The 27,001-nt window shown below is 39.6% G+C and overlaps 1 protein-coding gene across 3 annotated transcripts in view; it reads right to left on the bottom strand.

Annotated features, from left to right (window-relative positions):
• The window catches only part of NUP153 (nucleoporin 153), a 94,611-nt gene that overhangs the window by 37,514 nt on the left and 30,096 nt on the right, over positions 1–27,001 (bottom strand). The window contains exons 3-11 of one of the 3 annotated variants that reach the window (XM_030928447.1): positions 22,114–22,362; positions 21,820–21,959; positions 21,476–21,604; positions 15,392–15,508; positions 15,255–15,299; positions 14,938–14,991; positions 11,166–11,312; positions 7,359–7,411; positions 6,992–7,118 (exon numbers count right to left, since the gene is read on the bottom strand). In XM_030928447.1, coding sequence (XP_030784307.1) covers positions 6,992–7,118; positions 7,359–7,411; positions 11,166–11,312; positions 14,938–14,991; positions 15,255–15,299; positions 15,392–15,508; positions 21,476–21,604; positions 21,820–21,959; positions 22,114–22,362 — 1,061 coding nt within the window. The remainder of the gene's footprint in view (positions 1–6,991; positions 7,119–7,358; positions 7,412–11,165; positions 11,313–14,937; positions 14,992–15,254; positions 15,300–15,391; positions 15,509–21,475; positions 21,605–21,819; positions 21,960–22,113; positions 22,363–27,001) is intronic. The other 2 variants (XM_030928449.1, XM_030928448.1) reach the window with 2 other exon arrangements.

Raw genomic sequence — 27,001 nt, 5'->3', positions numbered from 1 at the left:
CAACATTTCATGTTTGAAATTTGTCATAATCAACTGAGGGAGGAGGAGCACACAAAAGATGCATCTGGCTATTTTTGTAGGGAAGCTTCTCTTCTCTGTCCAACCTCTAGTGGACAGAGAACCCTAAAAACATCAACCATATAATCTACTTTCTCATGCCAACTCCGTAAGGCACACTCATGTCCACACTGGTTCCTTATTTTACTGACCTTGAACCAATTCTTTTTTTTTCCTTTTTGAGACGGAGTTTCGATCCTGTTACCCAGGCTGGAGTGTAGTGGTGCGATCTTGGCTCACTGCAACCTCCGCCTCCTGGGTTCACGCCATTCTCCTGCCTCAGCCTCCCGAGTAGCTGGGACTACAGGTGCCTGCCACTACACCCGGCTTTTTTTTGTATTTTTGTATTTTAGCAGAGACGGGGTTTCACCGTGTTGGCCAGGCTGGTCTCGAATTCCTGACCTCGTTATCCGCCTACCTCAGCCTCCAAAAGTGCTGGGAGGTAGAGCTTGCAGTGAGCCGAGATCGCACTACTGCACTCCAGCCTAGGCGACTGAGCAGGAGTCTGTCTCAAAAAAAAAAAAAAAAAAAAAAAAAAAAAAAAAAAAAAAAAAAAAAAAAAAGTTCCAAATGGGTAATTTTACATACAGAGTTCTATTAACCTGAATTTAATGGATCAGAATACATTCATTCCTGCTAAATAGCAACACTATCGGAAATTAGCATAATGTGTTTATATTTCATTAAAACTAAATCTCTTCCATTTGACTCTTCCAAAGGCCCATGAAGATACCGCCCCCACAAAAATAACTTTAATCTTTTTTTTTTTTTTTTTTTTGAGACAAAGTCTCAATCTGTCACCCAGGCAGGAGTGCAGTGGTGTGATCTCAGTTCACTGCAACCTCCCCTTCCCAGGTTCAAGCGATTCTTCTGCCTCAACTTCCCAAGTAGCTAGGATCACACACCCAGCTAATTTTTGTGGTTTTAGTAGAGACAAGGTTTCACCATGTTGGCCAGGCTGGTCTCGAACTCCTGACCTCAGGTGATCTGCCGGTCTCAGCCTCCCTAAAGTGCTGGGATTACAGGTGTGAGCCACGGTGACCAGCCAATCTTTTAATTTTTTACCAAAAATTCCCACTAATTACAACTGAACAAAGAAACGATTCATGGTCTGAACATATCTGACATCTGATACAAACAAGCAGCATTGCGTTCCAAATAACTACAGAAGTGTGTATCCAAACATATTCTATATAGATATAAAACACAAGGTGGGGATGGGTATGGTGGTTCACCCCCGTAATCCCAGCCCTTTGGGAGGCCAAGGCGGGCTGATCTCTTGAGGTCAGGAGTTTGAGACCAGCCTGGACAATATGGTGAAACCCCGTCTCTACTAACAATACAAAATTTAGCTGGGCATGGTGGCATATGCTTGTAATGCCAGCTACTCAGGAGGCTGAGGCAGGAGAATTGCTTGAACTCAGGAGGTGGAGGTTGCAGTGAGCCGAGATTGCACCACTGCACTCCATCCTGGGAGACAGAGCAAGACTCCGTCAAACAAACAAACAAACAAACAAACCACAACGTGGGCAGAAAGTTTGGGGCTGAGATCACATTAGTACCTCTTTCCTCAGAAATGTGGACACTATAACTTCAGGGTAGAACAGAGCCAGCAACGGGAAGGACTGAGTGAAGAATCCTGCGATGCAAAATTGGCAGTTGGCCAGAATGAAGAGAAGGGGCCCAAACAGGGGAGGAGGTGATACAGACATGAGTGAAGAGGAGTTTTTTTTTTTTTTTTTAAAGACAGAGTCTCCCAGGCTGGGGTGATCCTCGCACTTCAGCCTCCCTAGTAGCTGGGACTACAGGCGCTGACCACCACGCCTGGTTAATTTTTGTCATTTTTTTGTACACATGGGGTTTTGCCATGTTGCCCTGGCTGATCTCAAACTCCTGGGCTCAAGCGAGCCTCCCAACTTGGCTGGCACCAGGTTTCTGAAGAAAGGAAAGCTTTACTTAGAGTCAACCAACAAGGAAGACAGGAGTCCAGCTCAAATCTGTCTCCCCGCAAATTGGCCTTAAGGCAATATGTTTATTAGGAAAGGTTTAGGGGGTAGATTCTGGGGCAGGAAAGAGGAGGTCTGAAAAGTCCCTGGACGTGCACAGTTGTCTCTTCATGCATCTTTACGGGCCACATGTGCAAATTCTGGGGCAGTTAGAATGAAATGTGGAAATCTGGGCTGTGATGTCAGCAAGCTCATTCTGCAGACTCTAATTGGTCATATTAGTTCCAGCCAATTTCAGTCAGTTTTGTTATCTTACAAGTGGAGAGGGCTTCAGCAAGCTGTTTCTTATCTGCCATCTTGTAAGTTCAAGAATACCTGTTAGCCACTGATTTCTTTAATTCTTTGGAGCATGACTTCACCTTCAGCTTCAGTTTTTAAAAATAAAACTTCTGAGATCTTAAGCTGAAGCTCAGGTTGATTATTTGTAGCTTAGTTTTAGCTGTCTTGCAGATACATGTTTGGTATGACTTTGTTGTAATGAACAGTTTGTTTTATTAATATTAATAATATTTTGCTCTTATTGTCCGGTATACTAAAAATTATTTTCTGGCTGGGCACAGTGACTCACACCTGTAATCCCAGCACTTTGGGAAGCAAGGCAGGTGGGGATCACCTAAGGTCAGGAATTTGAGAAGAGCCCAGACAACATGGCAAAACCCCATCTCTACTAAAATAAAAAAATAAAAAATAAATAGCTGGCCTTGGTGGTGCGTGCTTATAATCCCAGCTACTTGGGAGGCTGAGACATGAGAATCACTTGAACGCAGGGTGTGGAGGTTGCCATGAGCCAAGATCGTGCACTCCAGCCTGGGCGACAAACAGAGTGAGACCCTGTCTCAAAAAAACAAAACAAAACCTGGTGCGATGGTATGGGTTCTGTGCTCATCAGGCAGTAAGCCCTTTTGTTGGGTAAGGGAAATAAGTAATATCTATACAATGCATCATGTGGCAAACAAAGCCAAGTTGTATTTTCCTCATACAGAGATAAACTTTACAAAACAGGCCACAGATTTTACCAGGAAAAGTAAAAACTTGTCAAAAAAAAATAAACTCATGCTATATGAATCAGATATCAGATTGGTGCAAATGTAATTGCAGTTTTGCATTATAACAATTTGCCACTTGATAACTGGAATACATTCTTAAATGTGGTTACATTATACATCATTTTAATGCAAATTTCTCCCTTTATGTTATTTAGCTGATGACTTACTACTTGCTGTTTATTTTATATTATTTTAGACTGTGGAAATGATGTTAGACAAAAAGCAAGTTTGAGCGATTTTCTTATTCAAGTTCAAAATGGATTGTAAAGCAGCAAAGACAACTCACCAACATCAACAATGCATTTGGCCCAGAACTGCTAATGAACATATACTGCAGTGGTGGTTCAAGAAGTTTTGCAAAGGAGGCTGGGCATGGTGGCTCACGCCTGTAATCCCAGCACTTTGGGAGGCTGAGGCAGTCGGATCACTTGAGGTCAGGAGTTCAAGACCAGCCTGGTCAACATGGTGAAACCCTGTCTCCATCCAAAATATTAAAAATTAGCTGGGCCTGTGACACATGGCTGAGAGTGAGGCAGGAAAGGGGAGGCTCGGAGGCCTCAGGAGGCTGAGGCAGGAAAATAGCTTGAACCCAGGAAAGGAGGCTGCAGTCCACTGGGATCACGCTACTGTACTCCAGCCTGGGCCACAAAGCAAGACTGTCTCAAAACAGAAACAAAACAAAACACCCAAAGAAGCACACAACAACAACAAAAAACAAAGTTTGCAAAGGAGACAAGAGCCTTGAAGATGAAAAGTGTAATGGCCAGCCACTGGAAGTTGACAGTGACCAACTGACAGCAGTCACCAAAGCTGATCCTCAAACTACACGAGAAATTGCCAAAGAACTCAACGTTAGCCATTCTATGGTCATTCGGCATTTGAAGCAAATTGGAAAGGTGAAAAAGCTCAATAGTGGGTGTCTCGAGCTAAGTGAAATTAAAAACAATTGTTTTGAAGTGTCGTCTTCTCCTACTCTATGCAACAACAACAAACCATTTATCGGATTGTGACATGGGACAAAGAGGATTTTACACGATAACTGGTGACAACCAGTTCAGTAGCTGAACCAAGAAGAAGCTTCAAAGCACTTCCCAAAGCCAAACTTGCACCTAAAAAAAGCCACGGTCACTGTCTGGTGGTCTGCGGCCAGTCTAATCCACTACAGCTTTCAGAATCCTGGCGAAATCACTACATCTGAGAAGTCTGCTCAGCCAATCAATGAGATGTACCAAAAACTGCAATGCCCGCAGCTGGCATCGATCAACAGAAAGGGCCTACTTCTTCTCCACAACAACACCCAATGGCACACTGCATAACCAACGCTTCAAAAGTTGAAGAAATTGGGCTACAAAGTTTTGCCTCATCCGCCATATTCACCTGACCTCTCGCCAACTGACTATCACTTCTTCAAGGATCTCGAAAACGTTTTGCAGGGAAAACACTTCCATAACAGCAGGATGCAGAAAATGCTTTCCAAGAGCTTGTCGAATCCCAAAGCACAGATTTTTGTGCTACAGGAATAAGCCAATTTATTTCTCGTTGGCAAAAATGTGTTGATTGTAATGGTTCCTGTTTTTTTCAATAAAGATGTGTTTGAGCCTAGTTATAATGATTTAAAAGTCATGGTCCAAAACCCCAAATAGTTCTATACCAACCTAATAAATTCCTTATTTACACAAGGTAAGACAGCCCATTTCTTTTGTTTTTGTTTTGTTTTGTTTTTGAGACAGAGTCTCGCTCTGTTGCCAGGCTGGAGTACACTGGTGCGATCTCAGCTCACTGCAACCTCCACCTCTGGGGTTCAAGTGATTCTCCTGCCTCAGCCTCCCAAGTAGCTGGGACTACAGGTGTGTGCCATCACGCCCAGCTAAGTTTTGTATTTTTAGTACAGACAGGGTTTCATCATGTTGGCCAGGATGGTCTCGATCTCTTGACCTCTTGATCCGCCCACCTTGGCCTCCCAAAGTCCTGGGATTACAGGCATGAGCCACTGCGCCCGACTGCCAACCCATTTCTTAAATATAATAAAGAGCTTTAATAACAAAAGAAAATTGGTTTGCTACAGAATCTACAAATTTATATACTGTTTGTATGATCAATGGCATTCAAGATATTTCCTTTCCAGATAATGATATACAGTAATACATCCCCTCCCTTCATAACACTCTAGTAGAGCGAGAAACAGAGACTAAGGGAAAGACAGAGCCTCCAGACCAGCAATCGAGCCAAGTCTACTAACATAATCCCAAATCTCATTACAAGTCAATGTATATGGCAGAAAGTGAAAACTGCTAAGGAAGTCATAATTCTGGTGAGCTATAGTACTGCTAACTAGGAGAAGCAGAGATAAAAAGAATGCAAGGCATTCCACTCCAAGCCTGAAGAGTAAAATACCAATAGGCATGAAGAAATCTAAGACATCCAACAACTTCAACCAACACATGATTTTGTTTCCATCAACATAAATAGAAAAAGCAAGTTTAAAAAGCTAAAAATATACTCCTAAAACTCAAGGGTCAATAAGAGAGTCACCTGTGAAATTTTAATTAGAAACAAATGACAAATGCAAGGACCATGTATCAAAACTCAAATGGTTAAGCTAGGCTGAAATGCATTTATAATAAAACGAAAATGAGACTTGCATTCAACTCAAAGTAGTTAGAAAAAAGAACAATATATAGACAGAAAGGTTAATGTAACCAATCTTAAATCTGTCCCTACCTTTTCCAAACATTTATGGTCAGAATATATAGAGAACTCTTTCTAACAATAAATTATATATACATACACATACATATTTCTTAATATACATACAAGAATTATATATGTATACTTCCCCATAGGAAATCACCCCATAGGAAAAAAATGGATCAAGAGAAAACTCAAATATCAAAAAACACACAGAATGATGGCCCAAGATCTATCTATTGTCATATGGTGGAAATACTGAACTGCAAAACTACCTTGAAGAGAAAACATGGCAACATCTAACAAAGCTGAAGATGTGGATCATCCCCTATAATCCCAACAATTCCATTCCTAGACAAATATTCTAGAGAAAATATCGCACGTCTGCAGACAGAAAAGTGCATATTCACTTTAATGTGTATTAGAAATCTACCAAAATGTATCCTGATGGCAGAATGGATTATGGTAAATCTTCAAACTGGATAAATATATAAGCAGTGAAATTAAAAAACTTACAGTTACCTTTCACAATACAACACCAAAAAAGGAGAAATAGGCAAGTAAGAAGAATACAGGCAGGGCACAGTGGCTCACGCCTGTAATTCCAGCACTTTGCGAGGCTGAGGCAGGCGGATCACTTGATGGCAGGAGTTCGACCCAGCCTAGTCAACATGGTGAAACCCCATCTCTACAAAAAATACAAAAATTAGCCAGGTATGGTGGCACATGCCTATAGTCCCAGCTACTTGCATGGCTGAGGCACAAGAATCGCCCGAACCCAGGAGGCAGATGTTGCAGAGAGCCGAGATTGCACCACTGCACTCCAGCCTGAGTGACAGAGCGAGACTGTATCTTAAAAAAAGAAGAATACATATAGCATTAATCCTATTCATGAACTTATTTACATATGTTTTACAAACAGACAAAACTATACAGTAATACCAAGGGTCAAATAATTTCAATTGCAATTCCCTTATTTGAAAAAGTACGGGTACTTTTGTTTTGTTCTATGATACCCATGAAATTTAAGGTACTAGGTTAGGTTTTTAGCATACATTTTGAAAGAACTGAGTCAATAGCAGATTAACTTTGCTCTGGGTCTCCTCGAACCCCACCCCTACAAGTCTCCCCTAACCACCACCACACCAGTGCTTTTTAAATAAACCTCAAGAATATATGAGTATACAACCCTACCTCCTCCTCTGGAGGTTTAGAAGCAACAAAGCGTGTTCTTTCTCGTCTCATCTTGCCACCTCCACCACCTACTCCAGAAGATAAACCATTGGCTGCAGGCAAACTGAAATTTGGATATGAAAAGCCACTGGCAAATAAAAAGAAAATTAAAACAATTGATATATTATTCTGGTCCATAACTTGTTAACTGGAACTGCTAACAAGTAAAAAATATATATATATACAGCCAAACGTGATTCTAAAATCTTAGATTTCTTTGTATAAAGTTTGTTCTTTGATTTTAATCTTCAAAAAGGTACATATAAATCAAATACAGACCTTACAAGTTAAATATAAAGAAGTACAGCTGTATAAGAAATGACAGTACCTTTCTCGTTGTTCTCTATTTTGTCCGGGTGTCATATTTTTTTCATATCCAGTCTGCAGGGGAAATACACACATATTTACGTTTGCTTATTTCTTGTAATTTTCTTAGTACCACCTTGCTCCCTATTAATTTTAATATTTAGAATCATGAATTTGATGGCTTTTTAGTTAATGAATCCTGAAATTTGAAATTATACCCTGACTTCTGAATGGTAACCAAGAATTATGGTGAGAGTATACATAAAAAATGTCAGTGAGCACAACCATTATTTTAACAAAATGGTGGTATATAGACAATACACTCACTAACCTAACCACAAAATTACTTTTACTTATCCCTCTTTTTGTCCTGCTAATTGTGCAACCAAATATACAAAGATATTCCTTTCGAAATCCCTCTCTGCAACTTAAATAATTAATATGTCCACTGAAAAAGGAATCAAGACTCCTTAGAAAAATGGCTGATTACAGGGCTGGGGCAGGAAATGCATGTGAAGAGCCTGAATTATCTTATAATATCAAAAACCAATTAAGTGCTCAAAAAGATACAGGCAAGAATCATCAATAATGCTAACATTAGTGGTTGAAAAGAAGATAATTGGGAAGTTTCCTTCCCACAAGATACTTATTCATTATGAAAGGTAAAGTAGTAATTTTATAGTCGAGAATCCTCACAGACACCACTTTATGTAATAACCACACTGCCAGGAATGGGACAAACTGGTAGCCTGTGCCTTCTGAACAGTGAGAACAGCTCAGCACACTCCCTCAATGGTTTTCACAGCCAAAAGTACGTAACTGAAATCTAATCATGAGGAAACATCAATCATAAAACTACAGAACATTCTACAAAATAACTGGCTTCTATACTTCAAAATTATCAGTTGTGAAACACAAAACAACAAAAACAAAAAACAAAAGGAACTGTTCTAGACTAAAGGAGATGAAGAGACATGAGGATTAAATGCAAGACACGATGTTACAATTTTTTCTTTGGGGCCAACTGACAACATGTAAATAGAATCTGTAGACTACAGTGTTCTGCAAATGTTAAATTTCTGGGTTTGACCACTGTTATGCATTACGTAAGGGAACTCGTTTATAAGAACACAGAGAAAAAGATACAGCAAATGTAGTAAAATGTGAAGTTCACGAAATTTTTCTTGCAAATCTGTAAAAGTCCAATATGCTAAAAAATATATATATATGAAATATGTATATATTTGTGTGTACATATATGTGTATATATATGAAATATATGTGTGTGTGTATGTGTGTGTGTGTGTGTGTATACTGGCTATATATCCTATGATCCAGCAATTCCATTTCTAAGTATAAATCCAGGGGAAATAAAAACATGTCCACAAAACAAAAAAACAAACAAAAACAAAACACACATAAATGTTCATAGGAGCATTATTCATTATAGCCAAATATATATGTGTGTATGTGTATATATATATATAGAGAGAGAGAGAGAGAGAGAGAAAGAGCACGCACGCGAGAGAGAGTCAGGGTCTTACTCTGTCACCCAAGCTGGAGTACAGTGGTGCAATCATAGTTCACTTCAGCCTCGAACTCCTGGGCTGTCACGTGATTCTCCTACCTCAGCCTCCTGCCTTGCTAGGATTACAGACACGCACCACCACATCTGGCTAATTTTTTAATTTCCTCTAGAGACAAGGTAACGCTATGGTGCCTGGGCTAGTCTTGAACTCCTGGCCTCAACTGATCCTTCTGCCTGAGCCTCTCAAAGCACTGGGATTACAGGCATGAGCCACTGTGACCACCCTATGTTCAAAATATTTTTCAAAAATTTAATGTTAACTTAAAAGCATGGAGGGAGATAAAGCAAATATGACAAAATGTTAATGACTGGTGAATCAACATAAAGAAATACATGGGCAATCACTGTACTAATCTTTCTAAGTTTCAAGGTTTTCAATAAATTGAGTTGTTAGAAATGAGATTAAATATAAGTAAAGGCATAAACAGTAAGGTGTTAAGTAAACAAAAACACAAGTTAAATGACAAAAAAAAACAGACAAACCCAGATTATGGGACATTTTATAAGAAAACTGGCCTGGTCTCTTCAAAAACCTATGATCCAGCAATTCTATTTCTAGGTATAAATCCAAGAGAAAGAAAAACATGTCCACAAAACAAAAAACCAAACAAAAAAAAACCACACACATAAATGTCGATAGGAGCATTATTCATTATAGTCAAAAAGTAAAAACAACCCCAATGTTCCTCAATTGATTAATGGATAAAACAAAATCTAGTATATCCATATAATGAAATATCTACAAAATCTAGTATATTCTTACAATGAAATATTATTCAGCCATAAAAAGGGAAAAAATGAAGTACTGATACATACTAAAACGCGAATGAACCTTGAAAACGTTATGCTAAGTGGCTACTAACGGGTATGGGTATGAGATTTTCGAAGGGTGGGAGAGATGGTAATACAAACGTTCTAAAATTTACCATTATGATGGCTGAACAGTTGAACAACTCACAGACACCACTTTATTTATAAAGTGTTTTCAAAACATGCTAAAACCACTGAATTGAAAACTTGAAATATGTATGATTTAAACTTTGCATGATATGTGAATTATCTCAAGAAACAGAATCCAATGTGGCCAGGGTGAGGGTCTGAGGTCTGGAAAAACAAAACCAAAAGCAGTATCTGAACCTTGCTGAGTCCTGGTTCAAAAAAAGCAATTACGTGGCCGGGCGCGGTGGCTCAAGCCTGTAATCCCAGCACTTTGGGAGGCCGAGGCGGGCGGATCACAAGGTCAGGAGATCGAGACCATCCTGGCTAACACGGTGAAACCCCGTCTCTACTAAAAATACAAAAAAAAAAAAAAAAAAATTAGCCAGGCGTGGTGGCGGGCGCCTGTAGTCCCAGCTACTCGGGAGGCTGAGGCAGGAGAATGGCGTGAACCCGGGAGGCGGAGCTTGCAGTGAGCTGAGATCCGGCCACTGCACTCCAGCTTGGGCGACAGAGCGAGACTCCGTCTCAAAAAAAAAAAAAGCAATTATGAAAAACATTTTAATATGAACTGGATATTAGATAATTTTAAGGAATTAGAATTAAGTTTCTTAGATGGGATAATACAGGACAAAGTACTTAGGAGATGCATATCAAAGTACTTAGGGTTCAAAAGATAATGTCTGAAATTTACTTTCAGATAGTTCAACACCACCACACGCAAGAAACAGATAAAGCAAATCCGGCAAAATTATTAAACCTAAACAATGAGTATATGCTAGAGTTTACTAGTCAACACTAACTTAAGATCTGATCAACATAGCGGCTAGGCGCAGTGGCTCACACCTGTAATCCCAGCACTTTGGGAGGCCTAGGCAGGTGGGTCACTTGAGGTCAGGAGTTTGAGACCAGCCTGGCCAACGTGGTGAAACCCTGTCTCTATTAAAAATACAAAAATTAGCTGAGTGAGGTGGCACATGCCTGTAGTCCCAGCTACTTGGGAGGCTGAGGCAGGAGAATCACTTGAACCCAGGAGGCAGAGGCTGCAGTGAGCTGAGACCATGCATGCCATTGCACTCCACCCTGGGCGAAAGAGTGAGACTCCATCTGAAAAAAAAAAAAAAAAAAATGATTTGATCAAGGTGACAGCTATTTTAAAAGCATACCAATTCATAATCATCACTAATTCACAACCTTAATGCGTTATACAGTTGCTAGAATGCAATGGTAGTTATATTTTACATTATTTAATCTTACTCGTTCTAATCAATATTCAAAGACTGGTAGAAATATACATATACTCACACTGCACTTTTTATCTATTCTTTGATTAGTCTTTCTGAATTCACCAGATGGAGTCAGTGATGGTTTAAAATAAACACTTCGATTTGTTGCTATGGAAACTGGCTTTGGGGTCATAAGTCTCTGAACAGGAGGATACTGAGAATCCACCTTACAGGTAAACAGAAATCAAAGACATTTATTTTCGTATAAATCAATGATTCATAACTAAATTTTGACAATAGCTAATGTGACCTAAAGACCAAGAGTATTTCCTAGAGAAATATACAGTAGACACAAACAAGTAAGAGGAAAAACTGATAATAATGGAATCCAAGGTATGTATCTATTTATATACATATATGTACATAAATATACACACATATAATTCTAAAACTGGTTTCATGGATACACTGTATTTCATTCCAGACTTAATGACTTTTTACACACATGTATGCATACAAAATGGAACTATATTCAAAACAGCATTACAAATCTAAGCTTTTACAGAGTTAATTAATTAAAAAAAAATTTTTTTTTTTAAAAGACAGACTCCTGCTCTGTCACCCAGACCACAGCACACTGTAGTCAAGACCTGGGTGATCCTTCCACCACAGCCTCCTGTGTAGATAGGCATGCACCACCATACCTGACTAATTTTTTTGGTATTTTTTGTAGAGACAGGGTCTCGCCATGTTGCCCAGGCTGGTCTCACACTCCTCGGCTTAAGCAATCTGCCTGCCTCAACCTTCCAAAGTGCTGAGATTACAGACATGAGACACCTCGCCTGGCTTTTTTTTTTTTTTTTTTTTTTTAATGGAGATTAGGTCTTGCTGTGTTGCCCAGACTGGCCTCAAACTTCTGGGCTCAAGCAATCCTTCTGCCTCAGCCTCTTTTAAGTGCTGGGATTACAGGCATGACCCACTGTGCCTGGCCCAGAGTGAATTTTAAATGCATGAACTAAAATGTACTTTTGTCACATTTTCCCTGAATTACTGCCCATATTTTCTGAGCTGCAAATAAGATATTTTAAACTAGCTATGGGCCAGGCGTGGTGGCTCACGCCTGTAATCCCAGCAATGTGGGAGGCCGAGGCAGGTGGATCATTTGAGGTCAGGAGTTCGAGACCAGCCTGGCCAACATGGTGAAACCGTCTCTACTAAAAATGTAAAAATCAGCCAGGCATGGTGGCATGTGCCTGTAACCCCAGCTACTTAGGAGGCTGAGGCAGGAGAATGGTTTGAACCCAGGAGGCAGAGGTTTCAGTGAGCCAAGATTGTGCCACCACACTCCAGCCTGGGAGACAGAGCAAGAGTCAGTCTCCCAAAACAAACAAAAAAACTAGCTACGAAAATATTTTAATTACCAAAAATGTGACCAAATCCCTCTTCATGTTATTTCCCCCATTGTTATTTAAATACCAAACCAAACCAAAAATCTTACAATGTAAGTCTAAATGGTAAGTCACTGTTAAGACTTCCAAACTGTAAAATGAACTCAATTTATTATATAAGTACACCAAGTGTTTTGTTAACAATAGTCCTTTGCTAAACTGAAACATAGTAAAAAGCTTGTTGGTATAAAACCACTATAAAGCCAGAAGTTTCTAACTCTGTCCAAAGACTGTAATCCTATGAATAGGGTCCTTTCACTCAGCAGCAGCTGTGAACAACGTTGGTTTCCAGGGCAAAGCCTCTGCATAGTTACTAACACTTCCCTAAAACCTCTTCGCAAATGTGACCTTACATACAACTCAATAAGAGAGGCTATTTTGCAGACTGTTCTGATAACATCTGTGAAACATGAGTTATGATACTACATTCTGGCTTTTTATTTCTTAGCACCCATTAATAAACTTTTATGGATACTACACTCAACCATTAGTAAAACTGTTACTGATAAGAACTTACATTATGACATAATTTTAAAATTTCACCTCTTATTATAAAATAACCTGACACAAATAAGGGATTGAGAAAAGCTAGTAGCTTAAATTAATCCCATCACAGAAGCTAGTAATAGATTCCTTCTTGCCTAATTACAAATGTTTAGGTAATTCCAAAAATTGAGAAGCAACACTCTTCCAATAAAAAGTTCAATATTAGCTTTCTTTGCATCAGAATTTCATTACAGATAATTTATCAATATCTTAGTCATTACAATTAATTCATAAAATTACAATTTAAATAATTACTTTTGAGGAACTTGGTATTATAAGAAATGCTTTCAAAAGAAAAATCCAGGCCAGGCACAGTGGCTCATGCCTGTAATCCCTGCACTTTGGGAGGCTGAGGCGGCGGGATCACGAGGTCAAGAGATCGAGACTATCCTGGCTAATATGGTGAAATCCCATCTCCACTAAAAATACAAAAAATTACCCAGGCATGGTGACAGGAGCCTATGGTCCCAGCTACCCAGGAGGTTGAGGCAGAAGAATTGCTTGAGCCCGGGAGACGGAGGTTGCAATGAGCTGAGACTGCACCACTGCACACTCCAGCCTGGGTGACAGAGCAAGAGACTGTCTCAAAAAAAAAAGAAAAAGAAAAATCCAACAGTCTGCTTTCCCTGAAGGATGCTTAACCAGCTATAAATAAACTAACAAGAGATACCTCTTTAACCCAAACTATCAAACATTCTATTTTTTCGCACAGTAACCTCCGAAGTTAATTTTAAGCAAATAGGATATGTTAAAAGGGCAGCAAGATATAATGATCAACCTTATTAGTTCCACTATCTCGGAACAGTATTTTGTTTGGCTGATGAGAGATATGTCTAACTGAAATTCTACTACACACAATAAATTTCACAAAAATTTGGTTAATGAGGAAAGTATACAAGATGATGATGTGCAATGAGGACTTTAGTTTACTGAACTATTTTTTCTTTTTTTTTTTTTTTTTTTTTGAGATAGAGTCTCACTTTGTCTCCCAGGCTGGAGTGCAGTGCCGCAACCTCGGCTTGCTGCACCCTTCTCCTCCCGGGTTCAGGTGATTCTCCTGCCTCAGCCTCCAGAGTAGCTGAGATTGCAGGTGGACGCCACCACACCTGGCTAATTTTTTTTTCATATTTTTAGTAAAGACAGGGTTTCACCATGTTGTCCAGGCTGGTTTTGAACTCCTGACCTCATGTGATCCACTGGCCTGAGCCTCCCAAAGTGCTAGGATTACAGGTGTAAGCCACTGTGCCTGGCCGATCACTCCTATTTTTATTTATCAAAAGGTAAGAGTAAGCCATAAAGTCTGTCAAGATCCTGAAGATGGAAATGCTGAATAGTTCCAAAAAAAAAAAAAAAATTGGATGAGTGTCTACTACATATACAATAAAGTCCTGACACCTGCAGAATAGAGTAAAATGTCCAAGTAAAAGAATATTATTTTTCGGGGGTCAGGCACAGTGGCTCACACCTTAGTCCAAGCACTTTGGGAGGCCAAAGCAGGCAGATCACCTGAGCTCAGAAGTTTGAGACCAGCCTGGCTAAAATGGTGAAACCCTGCCTCTACTAAAAATACAAAAATTAGCAGGGCAAGACGGCACGTGCCTGTAATCTCAACTACTAGGGAGGCTGGGGCACAAGAATCGCTTGAACCTGGGAGCCACAGGTTGCAGTGAGCCAAGATGGCGCCACTGCACACCAGTCTGGGTGACAGAGCGAGACTAAGCCTCAAAAAAAAAAAAAAAAATTACTTTTCAAACATGTTCAGTAATGTCTAAACTAAATCCAATTTGTATACTTGTGAACTTTAAACACAACAAAATTGCAGAGAGTTTAAATAACTAAATGCTAAACAAGTCTTACCTTTTCTCTTTTGGCCTGAAAATCTGTGATATCTATCCCACTCCTATCAAGAGGCTGAAAAATAAAAATACTATTAGAATAGATGGGGAGTTATGAAAAATAACATTTTTTTTTTCTTTTTGAGATAGAGTCTCACTCTGTTGCCCAGGCTGGAGTGCAGGGGCGCAATCTCAACTCACTGCAACCTCTGCCTCTCAGGTTCAAGCGATTCTCCTACCTCAGCCTCCCAAGTAGCTGGGACTACAGGCGTGCACCACCACACCCAGCTAATTTTTGTATGAACAATATCTTTTTAAAAGGTTTAAATTTCAACTTACAGAATTCAGAGGAGAAGAAACAATGGATGGAATTCTTTTTGCATCCTGTTAATGTTCAAAAAATAACAAAATTAAGATTTTTCAATAATACCAGGTTTTGTTACACTCCTGTATTAATTGTGATTTTAAAAATTTACCGCTAAAGGGCTTGACATCTTCTCTAAAGACTGCAATATTCGCCGAGCTGTTGAGCTGGTCACACCATAAGATTGTGCACTGAGTTGCTTAGCTTTCATTTGTCTTCTAACTGGTGCCTGTAAAGTAAACCCTATATTATTTATTGCAACACAAAATCTAAGGCACATATTTCACACAATGAAAATATTTACAAGATAGAATGGATGTCCAAAGTAAAACAAGATTTAATGCGTTAACAGCAATTTATCTCTGGATGGGGTCACTAAAAGTTCAATTTTTTTCTTCATGCCTTTATTGGAAATCCAATTCTCTGATTGAGAAATTACCTTTACAACAACAAAAGAATGATAAGACAGCATGCACCACTCTAAAGAAAAGTCTGGGCCAGGCGCGGTGGCTCATGTCTCTAATCCCAGCACTTTGGGAGGCTGAGGCGGGTAGATCACCTGAGGTCATTAGTTCAAGACCAGCCAGGTCAACATGGTGAAACTCCATCTCTACTAAAAATACAAAAATTAGCTGGGCGTGCTGGCGGGCACCTGTACTCCCAGCTACACAGGAGGCTGAGGCAGAAGAATCGCTTAAATCCAGAAGTGGAGGTTGCAGTGGGCTGAGATTGCGACACTGCACTCTAGCCTGGATAACAGAGTGAGACTCTATCTCAAAAAAAAAAAAAGTCTACCAGTTATGTCACATGGGGTAAATGGGGCAATTGATAAAAAGTTCTAGTATTTTCTTAGATCCATTTTTCCATAATATTTAAATCAAAGAACATTAAATTAATAAAAACTGAATTAAGATATCAGTTATCCTAAGCATTAAATAACATTCAATTAGAGTAAATTCCAAGATGGCTAAACAAAGAGATGGTAGATTCTACTGCAACGAAAACCTAAAATTTTAATACTAACGACTTGTTTCTCAGAAGTTAATATAACAGGCTGGGCACAGTGGCTCACGCAGTGTATCCTGTGACCCTGTTAAACTCACTTATTAGTTGTGGTAGCTTTTTTTGTAGTTTCTTTGGATTTTCTATGTAGATAAGCAAGTTATCTGTGTATAGGAATAATACCCTTTCCAATCTGCATGTCTTGATTTTTGTGCCTACTGCACTGGCTAGCACCTGTGGTATGATGTTAAACAGTAGCAGTGATAGCAGGCATCCTTGCTCGCTTCCTCACACCATTAAGTATGATGCCAGATGATTTTTTTGTGGATGCACTTTATCAGGTAGAAGGATCTCATCTATTCCTAGGTTTGTTGAAAATTTGTATCATGACTAAACGTTGGATTTTTTTAAAAATATTTTATATATCTATAGAGATGTTCATAGAGTACTCTTTAGATTGTTTACATGGTAAATCCCATTAATTTTTTTTTTTTTTTGAGATGGGAGCCTTACTCTGTTGCCCAGGCTGTAGTGCAGTGGCATAATCTCGGCTCACTGCAACCTCCGACTCCCAGGTTCAAACAATTCTCCTGCCTCAGCCTCCCGAGTATCTGGGATTACAGGCATGCGCCACTGCATCCGGCTAATTTTTGTATTTTTAGTAGAGATGGGGTTTCACCATGTTGGCCAGGCTGGTCTCAAACTCCTGACCTCAGGTGATGTAAGGCCTCTCAAAGTGCTGGAAACACAGGCATGAGCCACCACACCCGTCCCAATCCCATTAATTTTCAAATGTTGAGTCAACCTTGCCTTCCCAGGAAAAACCCCACTTGATCATGATGCAGTTTCCTTTTTAAATTTGTTGGATTCCATTTACAAATATTTTTGTTGAGAAGGTGTGTGTCTATAATCCATGAGAAATAATAGTCTGTTGCTGTCTTCCAATGTCTTTGTCTGATTTTGGTCTCGGGGTAATAATGTTGGCCTCATAAAAGGTACTGGGGGAAGTGTTCCCTACTCTCCTACTATACATAAGAGTTTGTGGAGAATTGGTATTATTTCTTTCTAAAATGTTTGGTAGGATTCACCAGGGAAGCTATCTGAGCCTGAAGCTTCTTTGCTGGAACCTATTTTAAATTACGAACTCAATTCATTGAAAAGATAATACTATTTAGGCTACATATTCTTGACTAATACCAAATAATAAAAGTCTAACAAAATATGTTCAAGATCTGAATGCTGAACACTACAAAACACTGATGAAAAAAATGTATAAGCCACCTAAATGGGAAGATACACCATGTTCATGGTTTGGAAGACACTATTTTTGTTAAGATGCCTATTCTCACCAAATTGGTCTTTAGACTCAAATGCAATCTCAATTATGGTTGGGCATGCTGGCTCATACCTGTAATACCAGCACTTTTGGGAGGCCAAGGTGGGCAGATCACCTGAGGTCCGGAGTTCGAGACCAGCCTGGCCAACATGGTAAAACCCCATCTCTACTAAAAATACAAAAATTAGCAGGGCATGGTGGTGTGTGCCTGTAGTCCCAGCTACTCGGGAGGCTGAGGCAGGAAAACTGCTTGAACCCGGGAGGTGGAGGTTGCAGTGAACCAACATCATGCCACAGCACTTCAGCCTGGGTGACAGAGCAAGATTCCATCTCAAAAATAAAAAAAAACCAATTCCAATCAAAATCCTAGCAGACTGTAGAAACAAGCCAGTTTTAGATTTTTATAGAAAAGCAGAGAACCTAAAAAAGCCAAAATAAGCTTGAAAAAAGAACAAAGTTGGACTACTCATATCACCTAATTTTAAGACCTACTGGAAGCCTACAGCAATCAAGACAGTGCAGTGCTGGCAAAAGGAAAGACACATAGATCAATGGGTGGTGGCGGTGGGGGTCGAAAGTCCAGAAATAAAGCCATGTGAACCGGATTTCAACAAAGGTGCAGGCCGGGCATGGTGGTTCATGCTTGTAATCCGAACACTTTGGGAGGCCAACACAGGAGGATCGCTTGAGCCCAGGAGTACACTACCAGCCTAGGCAACTTAGTGAGACCATCGCTACCAAAAAAAAAAAAAAAAAAAAATTTAGCTGGGAATGGTGGTGCACGCCTGTGGTCCCAGCTCTCAGGAGGCTAAAGTGGGAAGATCACTTGAGCCCAGAAGGTTCTGGTTGCAGTGAGCCATGATCGTGCCACTGCACTCCAGCCTGTGTGACAGAGCAAGGCCCTGTCTCAAAACAAAAACACAAAACAATGATGGTGCAAAAGCTATTCAATGAACAGTCTTTTTAACAAATAACACTAGAACAATTGCACACCCATATGTTTAAAAAAAAAAAACAAAACCTTGGCCAGGCACACCTGTAATCTCAGCACTTTGGGAGGCTGCAGCAGGAGGACTGCTTGAGCCCAGGAGTTCAAGATAAGCCTGAGCAACATAGTAAGACTCCCATCTGTAATTTTTTAAAAAAACTTTTTGATTTAGAAAATAAAATGAATCTTGACCACACGAACCCTATACCACACACAAAAGGTTATTCAAAATAAATCAGAGGCATACATTAAAACCTAAAACTGTAAAACTTGTAGAAGAAAACATACGAGAAAATCTTTGTGACATGGGATTAAGTAAAAATGTCTCAGATATGACACCAAAAGCATGAAATCATTAACAATACACACACGCGCACACACACACACACACACACACACACACAAAAGATGTCAACAAAAGTAAAACTTCTGGCCGGGCGTGGTGGCTCATGCCTGTAATCCCAGCACTTTGGGAGGCCGAGGCGGGTGGATCACAAGGTCAGGAGTTTGAGACCAGCCTGGCTAAGATGGTGAGACACTCTATCTCTATTAAAAATGCAAAAATCAGTCGGGTATGGTGGCAGGCACCTGTTATCTCAGCTACTCAGGAGGCTGAGGCAGAGAATTGCTTGAATCCAGGAGGCAGAGAGTGCACCACTGCACTCAATCGTGGGCAACAGCACAAGACTCTGGCTCAGGGAAAAAAAAAAAAAAAAATCTGTTCTTCAAAAGACACTGTTAAGATACACCACAGAATGGGAGAAAATATTTGCAAAACATGTAACAGGCCGGGCGCGGTGGCTCAAGCCTGTAATCCCAGCACTTTGGGAGGCCGAGACGGGCGGATCACGAGGTCAGGAGATCAAGACCATCCTGGCTAACACGGTGAAACCCCATCTCTACTAAAAATATAAAAAACTAGCCGGGCGAGGTGGCAGCCGCCTGTAGTCCCAGCTACTCGGGAGGCTGAGGCAGGAGAATGGCGTGAACCCGGGAGGCGGAGCTTGCAGTGAGCTGAGATCCGGCCACTGCACTCCAGCCCGAGCGACAGAGCAAGACTCCATCTCAAACAAACAAACAAAAAAAACATATAACAAAGTATTTGTACCCTGAAAAATGAACCCTCTCAAAATTTATTAATAAGAAAATAACCGAATTTTAAAACGGGTGGAAGATTTGAACAGAGAGACTTCATCAAAGAAGATATTTCACCAAAAGATGGGCTGATAGCAAATAAGCACCAAATAAACACCTGAAAAGACATTCAACATCATTAGTCACTAGGGAAGTACAAATTAAAATCACAAGTTGGGGTTACCACTACATGCCTGCTAGAATAGCAAAAACAAACAAAAAAACCTGATACCACCAAGTGCTGACAAGGATGCACAGCAACTCTTACATTACTAGTCAGAACCAAACCTGGTACCAGCCACTCTGGAAAACGGTTTGGCAGTTTATTATAAAGTTTACTGAATACTTACCGTATGACCCATCAATTCAACTCCTAGGTATTTGTATTTACCCGAGAGATGAAAATGAATGCTCACAAAAAACATTCACAGCAGCTTCATTCATAATTGTCAGAAACTGGAAACAACTCAGTGTCTTTTCACTAGTGAATAATAAACCAACTGTATTAACCATACTACTCAGCAATAAAAAGGAACTATTAAAAGATGCAAAAACAGATGAATCTCAAATGCATTATGCTTAGTAGAATAAGCCAGACTCAAAAGGCTACATATGACTAAATGTATATGACATTCTGGAAAAGCCAAAATTACAGAGAAAGAAAACAGATCAGTGGTTGCCAGAGGGTGGTAGGAGGAGGAAGGATTGACTCAAGAGATACATAAGGTAATGTTCTGGGGTGATGAAAATGTCTGATCAACATTTGATTGCAGAAGTGGTTATATACATAATAATGTGTTTTGTTAAAACTCAAATACTATAAAACAATGGTAAATTTTAATATGTGTAATTTATAACTCATTTAAAAAAAAGAATCACATTTCTTGAGATACACACACATATCTAATACATAAAACATTCACATAGGTCTAAATAATGTCTACATATGCTAAATGAAAAAAATATAACCTATAGCTGTTATTTTCCCAAAGAATAATATTAAATCAAAACTACTGGCCAGGCACAGTGGTTCACGCCTGTAATCCTAACACTTTGAAAGTCTGAGGATGGGGGATCACAAGGTCAAGAGATCAAGATCATCCTGGCCAACACAGTGAATCCTGTCTCTACTAAAAATACAAAAAATTAGCTGGGCGTGGTGGCGTGTGGCTGTACTCCCAGCTACTTGGGAGGCTGAGGCAGGAGCATCGGTTGAAACCAAGAGGCAGAGGTTGCAGTATGGGCCGAGATCGTGCCACCACACTCCAGCCTGGGCGACAGAGCCAAGACTATCTTAAAAATAAATAAATAAAAGAAAATAAAAAATAAATCGGCCGGGCGCGGTGGCTCAGGCCTGTAATCCCAGCACTTTGGGAGGCTGAGGTGGGCAGATCACAAGGTCAGGAGATCTAGACCATCCTGGCTAACACGGTGAAACCCCGTCTCTACTAAAAATACAAAAAATTAGCCGGGCGTGGTGGTGGGAGCCTGTGGTCCCAGCTACTCGGGAGGCTGAGGCAGGAGAATGGCGTGGGCCCGGGAGGTGGAGCTTGCAGTGAGCCGAGATCATACCACTGCACTCCAGCCTGGGCGACAGAGCAAGACTCTGTCTCACAAAATAAAAAATAAAAAATAAAAATAAATAAATCAAAACTATTTTTTTGAGCACGAAGTAATTTATTATCCAGTTAAAGTGAAAAAAAAAAAAGGTCATCAACCCTTCTATTGGAACCTACCTGATAAGGTGTATTTCGTAGTTTAGACTGTCTTACAGCAGCCGCTGCCCCACCATATGTTGTTTTTCCAGGATAAAAAGGAGAGTCTCCAAGCTGACTGGTTTTAAGGACTGAAGAATTCCCAAGTGACTGCACAGAAACACAATGATAAATTATAAGCCATATGAACCCATGAGGTGGAGGTTGCAGGGAGCTAAGATGGTGCTGCTGCACTCAAGCCTGGGCAACAGAGAAAGACTCTTGTCTCAAAAAAAAAAAATATATATATATATATATATGTATATATATATATGCAATAAACACTCAAGACTAATGTGATTAAATCCAACCCAGTTAGTACTCACAGGGGAAAGTGTTCCAAAGGCAGACAAGTTGAATGCTGGTTTTTTTGAGCTGGTGGCAGTGTGCTGCGAGAGTGAGTGAGAACGTTCAGCTTCTGGGGACCACAGAGGTGGCAATGAAGTGTTCTTTGAAACAGTTATATCTGAAACAAAATTACATAATCCATAGTAATAACACCAATACAAGATCCTAGATTTCTGTAAATACAAAAATTATATCCAAGTCAGGGAAAAAAAAAAATCCCATAAAATTTAATTTTACTACCCAAATTATGTACTACCACATGTCAAGAATACCTTTATCAGAAGCTCTTGAAGAAAAACCACTGGTAGTTGAGATGTTATCATCATCATGCTGAGAGGTAGAATCTTTAATTTCCTTTACAAGGGAAAATCCCGAACTGCCAATTGGGAATGCCGAGGATGTAGATGGCTGACAGTGTAATGCAGGGGATTCCAACATGGAGAAACTCAGATGGCTCCGATGAAGAGAAGGCCTTGTTAACACATCTGGATAATTTGAAGCAGTACTAGTTGTTGAAGGTTCTTAAAAGAAAAGTATTAATATTATGAATATACAGCTTAGAGCAACATACTACCACAAATGGTTTTTACTTTAAGAAAACACATTATAGGGCCGGGTGCAGTGGCTCAAGCCTGTAATCCCAGCACTTTGGGAGGCCGAGACGGGCGGATCACGAGGTCAGGAGATCGAGACCATCCTGGCTAACTCGGTGAAACCCTGTCTCTACTAAAAAATACAAAAAACTAGCCGGGCGAGGTGGCGGGCGCCTGTAGTCCCAGCTACTCGGGAGGCTGAGGCAGGAGAATGGCATAAACCCAGGAGGCGGAGCTTGCAGTGAGCTGAGATCCAGCCACTGCACTCCAGCCTGGGCGACAGAGCGAAACTCCGTCTCAAAAAATAAATAAATAAATAATAAGAAAACACATTATAGTATATAATAGCTTCAATTCAAATCAGAGGCCTCCCATAATAAGCCCAATATAACACACTCCTAGCCAAAACAAAGTTTCAACTAAAATTAATTTAAATGAGAGCTAATTTTTTTAAACCAGTAAGAGTGATGTGATATGATACAACAGTTGAAATACAACTATTTTTTGCCAGTTGATTAAACCCATTCACTTTTTTGATGGTGTATTTTGTAATACAGAAAATAACCTGTGCCTTATTTATAGTCCTATCATTCTGAGACCATAAAAAATAAGTTTTACCCATATTTTGATACTGTCACTTTTATTTCAGTATGTCTAATCTTGACTCCCATCTGAAATTAGTTATGATGCAGGAGTAAAGAAAGGATTCAGCTTCACTGTTTTCCAAATGGTTAGCCTGTTTATAACCTAAGGTAATCTCTTAAATAAGCTATCCTTTCCTCAATGATTGAGAAGCCACTGTTACCACATACTAAACCATACTAACTTCCAAGAGTCTTTATTCCTCCCTTCCTCTAATGATGTATCTTTATACTTTCGTATGAGTACCAAATGTTTTAAATATTATGCTTTAGAATAAATTTAATGCCTGTTGAAGTTACTGCACCCCACCTTCCCTTTATTAAAATATGAAATTATTAAAATAAATTCTTTTTCAGAATTTGTTTTCAGGAACATTTTCAAAAACTTTAGAATTGTTTCTAGAGTTCCCCAAAAAGAGGCCTCCAGTTAGGATGGAATAACTGGACCAGATCAGCCCTTCTACTGTAAACAACTATAAGACTGGAGAAAAAATATGAGGCTACTGCTTTCAGATAGTGGAAAACAGCACAAAAACTCACAAGGTGAGCCCTACGATTACCCAGCTCTCTGTCTAAGAACATTTTCAGATCTTGATCAGACACCTAAAGTCAAGTAACACAGAGCAGGAAGAAATCCGAATTCAGGGCACTGGAGAGTAGGGAACTGTGCAGAGAGGGTCTCCCAGAAATCCACATGGGAGTGTCCAGTGAGCGGACAGGCTGTACATACTCAGAGCAAGACCACCTAAGCCTTACGCAGCAGCTGCTATGGAGTTGAGAAAACAGAGATACTAGACAGTGTACCGTGCTAGGGGAAAAAATAATGCTGAAGACTCTCAAGTTTTAGGGCCGCCAGAATTTAGAGATCTCATTAACAATGGCATTCAGCTGATACCAAAAGGTTCCCCCTTAAAAATAAGGAGTAAGTATATAACTAAAGTAAGATCTACTATAGATCTCTCCTAAAAAGCCACAGGGGAGACAGAGCTTGGAGGCTAAGGCCCAACACATTGGGAGGCTTAGGAAACACCCTGGACTTCCCACAAATATACATTAACACAGCACAAAACGACAACTACGAAAGTTCAAAATTATCATTAACTGAACTGCCTGCTAAAAACAAGAACTCTTCAGAGGAAGATGACAGAACCAAGAGTCTCTACACATTATCATTCAAAATGCCAACATAGTCAAAACTCCATGTATAGAAAAAAGAAAACTGTGATCGATGCACAGGGTAGGGGGTTAGGGGAGAGTAGGTGTTAGAAACTTTAACCAAAGGTAGCAGACAAAAACCTTAAAATATTTAGCATAACAAGACTTTAAAGCAGCTATTTGGAATATATTCGAAGTTCCTAAAAGAGCCCTTAAAATTATTTTGACTGGGATCACACTGAATTTAAGGTTTTTAAAAAGAACTGATATCATTCCCAACACTGCTTTCCTACCCACCTTTCCTTTGGTTCAGATCTGCTTTATGACCCTCAGTGGAACTTAAGAGAATTTCTTCTTCTAGAGTGTCACAAACTTCTTGTTAAAGTATATGATTTTTTTTTTTGAGACAGTCTCACTCCGTCGCCCAGGCTATAGTGCAGTGGCAATCTCAGCTCACTGCAACCTCCACCTCCCAATTGTTTGATACTGCAAATGGGATCCTTTCTTCTTTCATGTTTTCTAATTGGCTACTGCTTAAACAAGAGAGTGCTCAGGTATTTTTCAATATTAACTTTGTGTCAATTGCTACAGTTTTCTTATTCTAACATATTACCACATCCCCATAACTAATTACATTCTTAATATCTAGAAGTGGTGATGATGGACTTCTACCTTATTCCCAACTGTAATGAGATTGCTTCTAATGTTTCACCATTAAATATGATTCTAGGTTGGGTACAGTGGCTCACACCTGTAATCCCAGTACTTTGGGAGGCCGAGGCAGGCAGACGACTTGAGGTCAGGAGTTCAAGACCAGACTGGCCAACACGGCAAAATCCCATCTCTACTAAAAATACAAAAATTACCCAGCCATGGTGGCACATGCCTGTAATTCCAGCTACCTGTGAGGCTGAAGCATGAGAATCGCTTGAACCTGGGAGGCAGAGGTTGCAGTGAGCTGAGATCGTGCCACTGCATTTCAGCCTGGTTGACAGAGCCCTCTGTCTCAAAAAAAAAAAAAAAAAAAAAAAAAGATTCTGGTCTTTGGTTTGAAAAACTGACATGCTAAGGAAGTAACAGTTTCTAAACTCCAAATAGAAAAAAAGAGTGAATTTTAAATTTTAGCAAATGTCTATTTACTAAAAAGCAAAAATAAGATCATTTTACCTAGTAACATGGTAAACTATATTAAATCCTGAATGACTACTTGCATTCCTTGATTAATGCTCTCCTCAGTAAGTATTTTGTGATGTGCTTCTAGACTGTATTTGCCATTCTGCAGTGTTCTTCTGTGTGCTATCTTCCTAAAAAATTGTCTTGGCTGGACACAGTGGCTCACACCTATAGTCCCAACACTTTAGGAGGCCAAGGCAGGAGGATCACTTGAGCCCAGGAGTTCGAGACCAGCCTGGGCAACAAACTGAGACTTCATCTCTTCTAAAAATTTAAAAAGTCAGCTGGGTGTGGTTGCACACACCTGCAGTCCCAGCTACTCAGGAGGCTGAGGTGGGAGGATCACTTGAGCCCAGGAGTTCAAAGCTGCAGTGAGCTCTGATGGCACCACTGCACTCCAGCCTGACCAATATAGCAAGACTATCTCATAAATCCTTAAACAATTAAACAATTCTAGATTATTGAGTTCCAAAGTACTGTAACAAAAAAAAAGCAAGCTGCAGATAAAAACACTCAACAAACTAAGACTAGAAGGAAACTACAACATAATGAAAGCCATATATGCAAAACCACACTAACATCATACTCAATGATAAAAGACTGAAAGATTTTTCTCTAAGACCAGAAGGCAAAGCTTCTCACTTTCCCCACTTCTATTCAACATAGTATTGTAAATTCTAGTCACAGCAATAAGAGAAATAAATAAAACACATCTAAATTGGAAAAGAAAAAGTAAAAAATCATGTTTGCAGTTGATATAATCTTACATGTAAATAACAGTGAAGATTCAGTCAAAAGCTGCTAGAACAAATTTAGCCAAGTATTAGGATACAAAAATCAACACACAAAAAAATTTGTTTCTATGCACTAATAATGAACAATCTGAAAAGTAAATTAAGAAAACAATTTCATTTATAATAGCATCAAAAAGAATAAAACATTTAGAAATGAACCAAGGTAAAAGATGTGCACACAGAAACTACAAAATAGTACTAAAAGGAAGAAAACATAAATAAACGGAAAAATATCCCACGTACGTGGACTACAAGACTAAATATTGTTGGGATGTCAATACTATTCAAAGCAATCTATCTACAGATTCAATACAATCTCTATCTAAATCCCAAAGACGTTTTTTGCAGAAATAGAAAACCCATCCTAAAATTCATATGGAATCTCAAGGAACCTCAAAATACCAAAATAATCTTTAAAAACAACAAAGTTGGAGGTCTCATGCTTTCTGATTTTAAAACTTATTACAGAAGTACAGTAATGAAAACAATGTGGCACTGGTGAGAGAAAACAGGAGGTGGGATGTTGTTTCTCCTTCACTTATTTTTTTTTTTTCTCCTCCTCACAAAACCCATAACATCACCTCGCTGATATTATACGTGCTAACCCTGAGGGTTTAGTCACACACAAAGGAAACAGCCATTCTTCGGTGCTCTCATCATGTGTAACCATACCTTTTAAAGAATTCCAGGAATTGGTCTTAGGAGATCCAAAACCAAACCAAGGTTGCAAAGTCCACTTCAGGAAGGAATGCGAAATAATTGATTCACAGCATTGCTGCCACCAGCCAGAACCCCTACTGGAGA

The sequence above is a fragment of the Rhinopithecus roxellana genome, chromosome 4, assembly GCF_007565055.1.
Source record: "Rhinopithecus roxellana isolate Shanxi Qingling chromosome 4, ASM756505v1, whole genome shotgun sequence".
Classification (NCBI taxonomy): domain Eukaryota; kingdom Metazoa; phylum Chordata; class Mammalia; order Primates; family Cercopithecidae; genus Rhinopithecus; species Rhinopithecus roxellana.
This window is presented reverse-complemented; position numbering and strand designations above follow the sequence as displayed.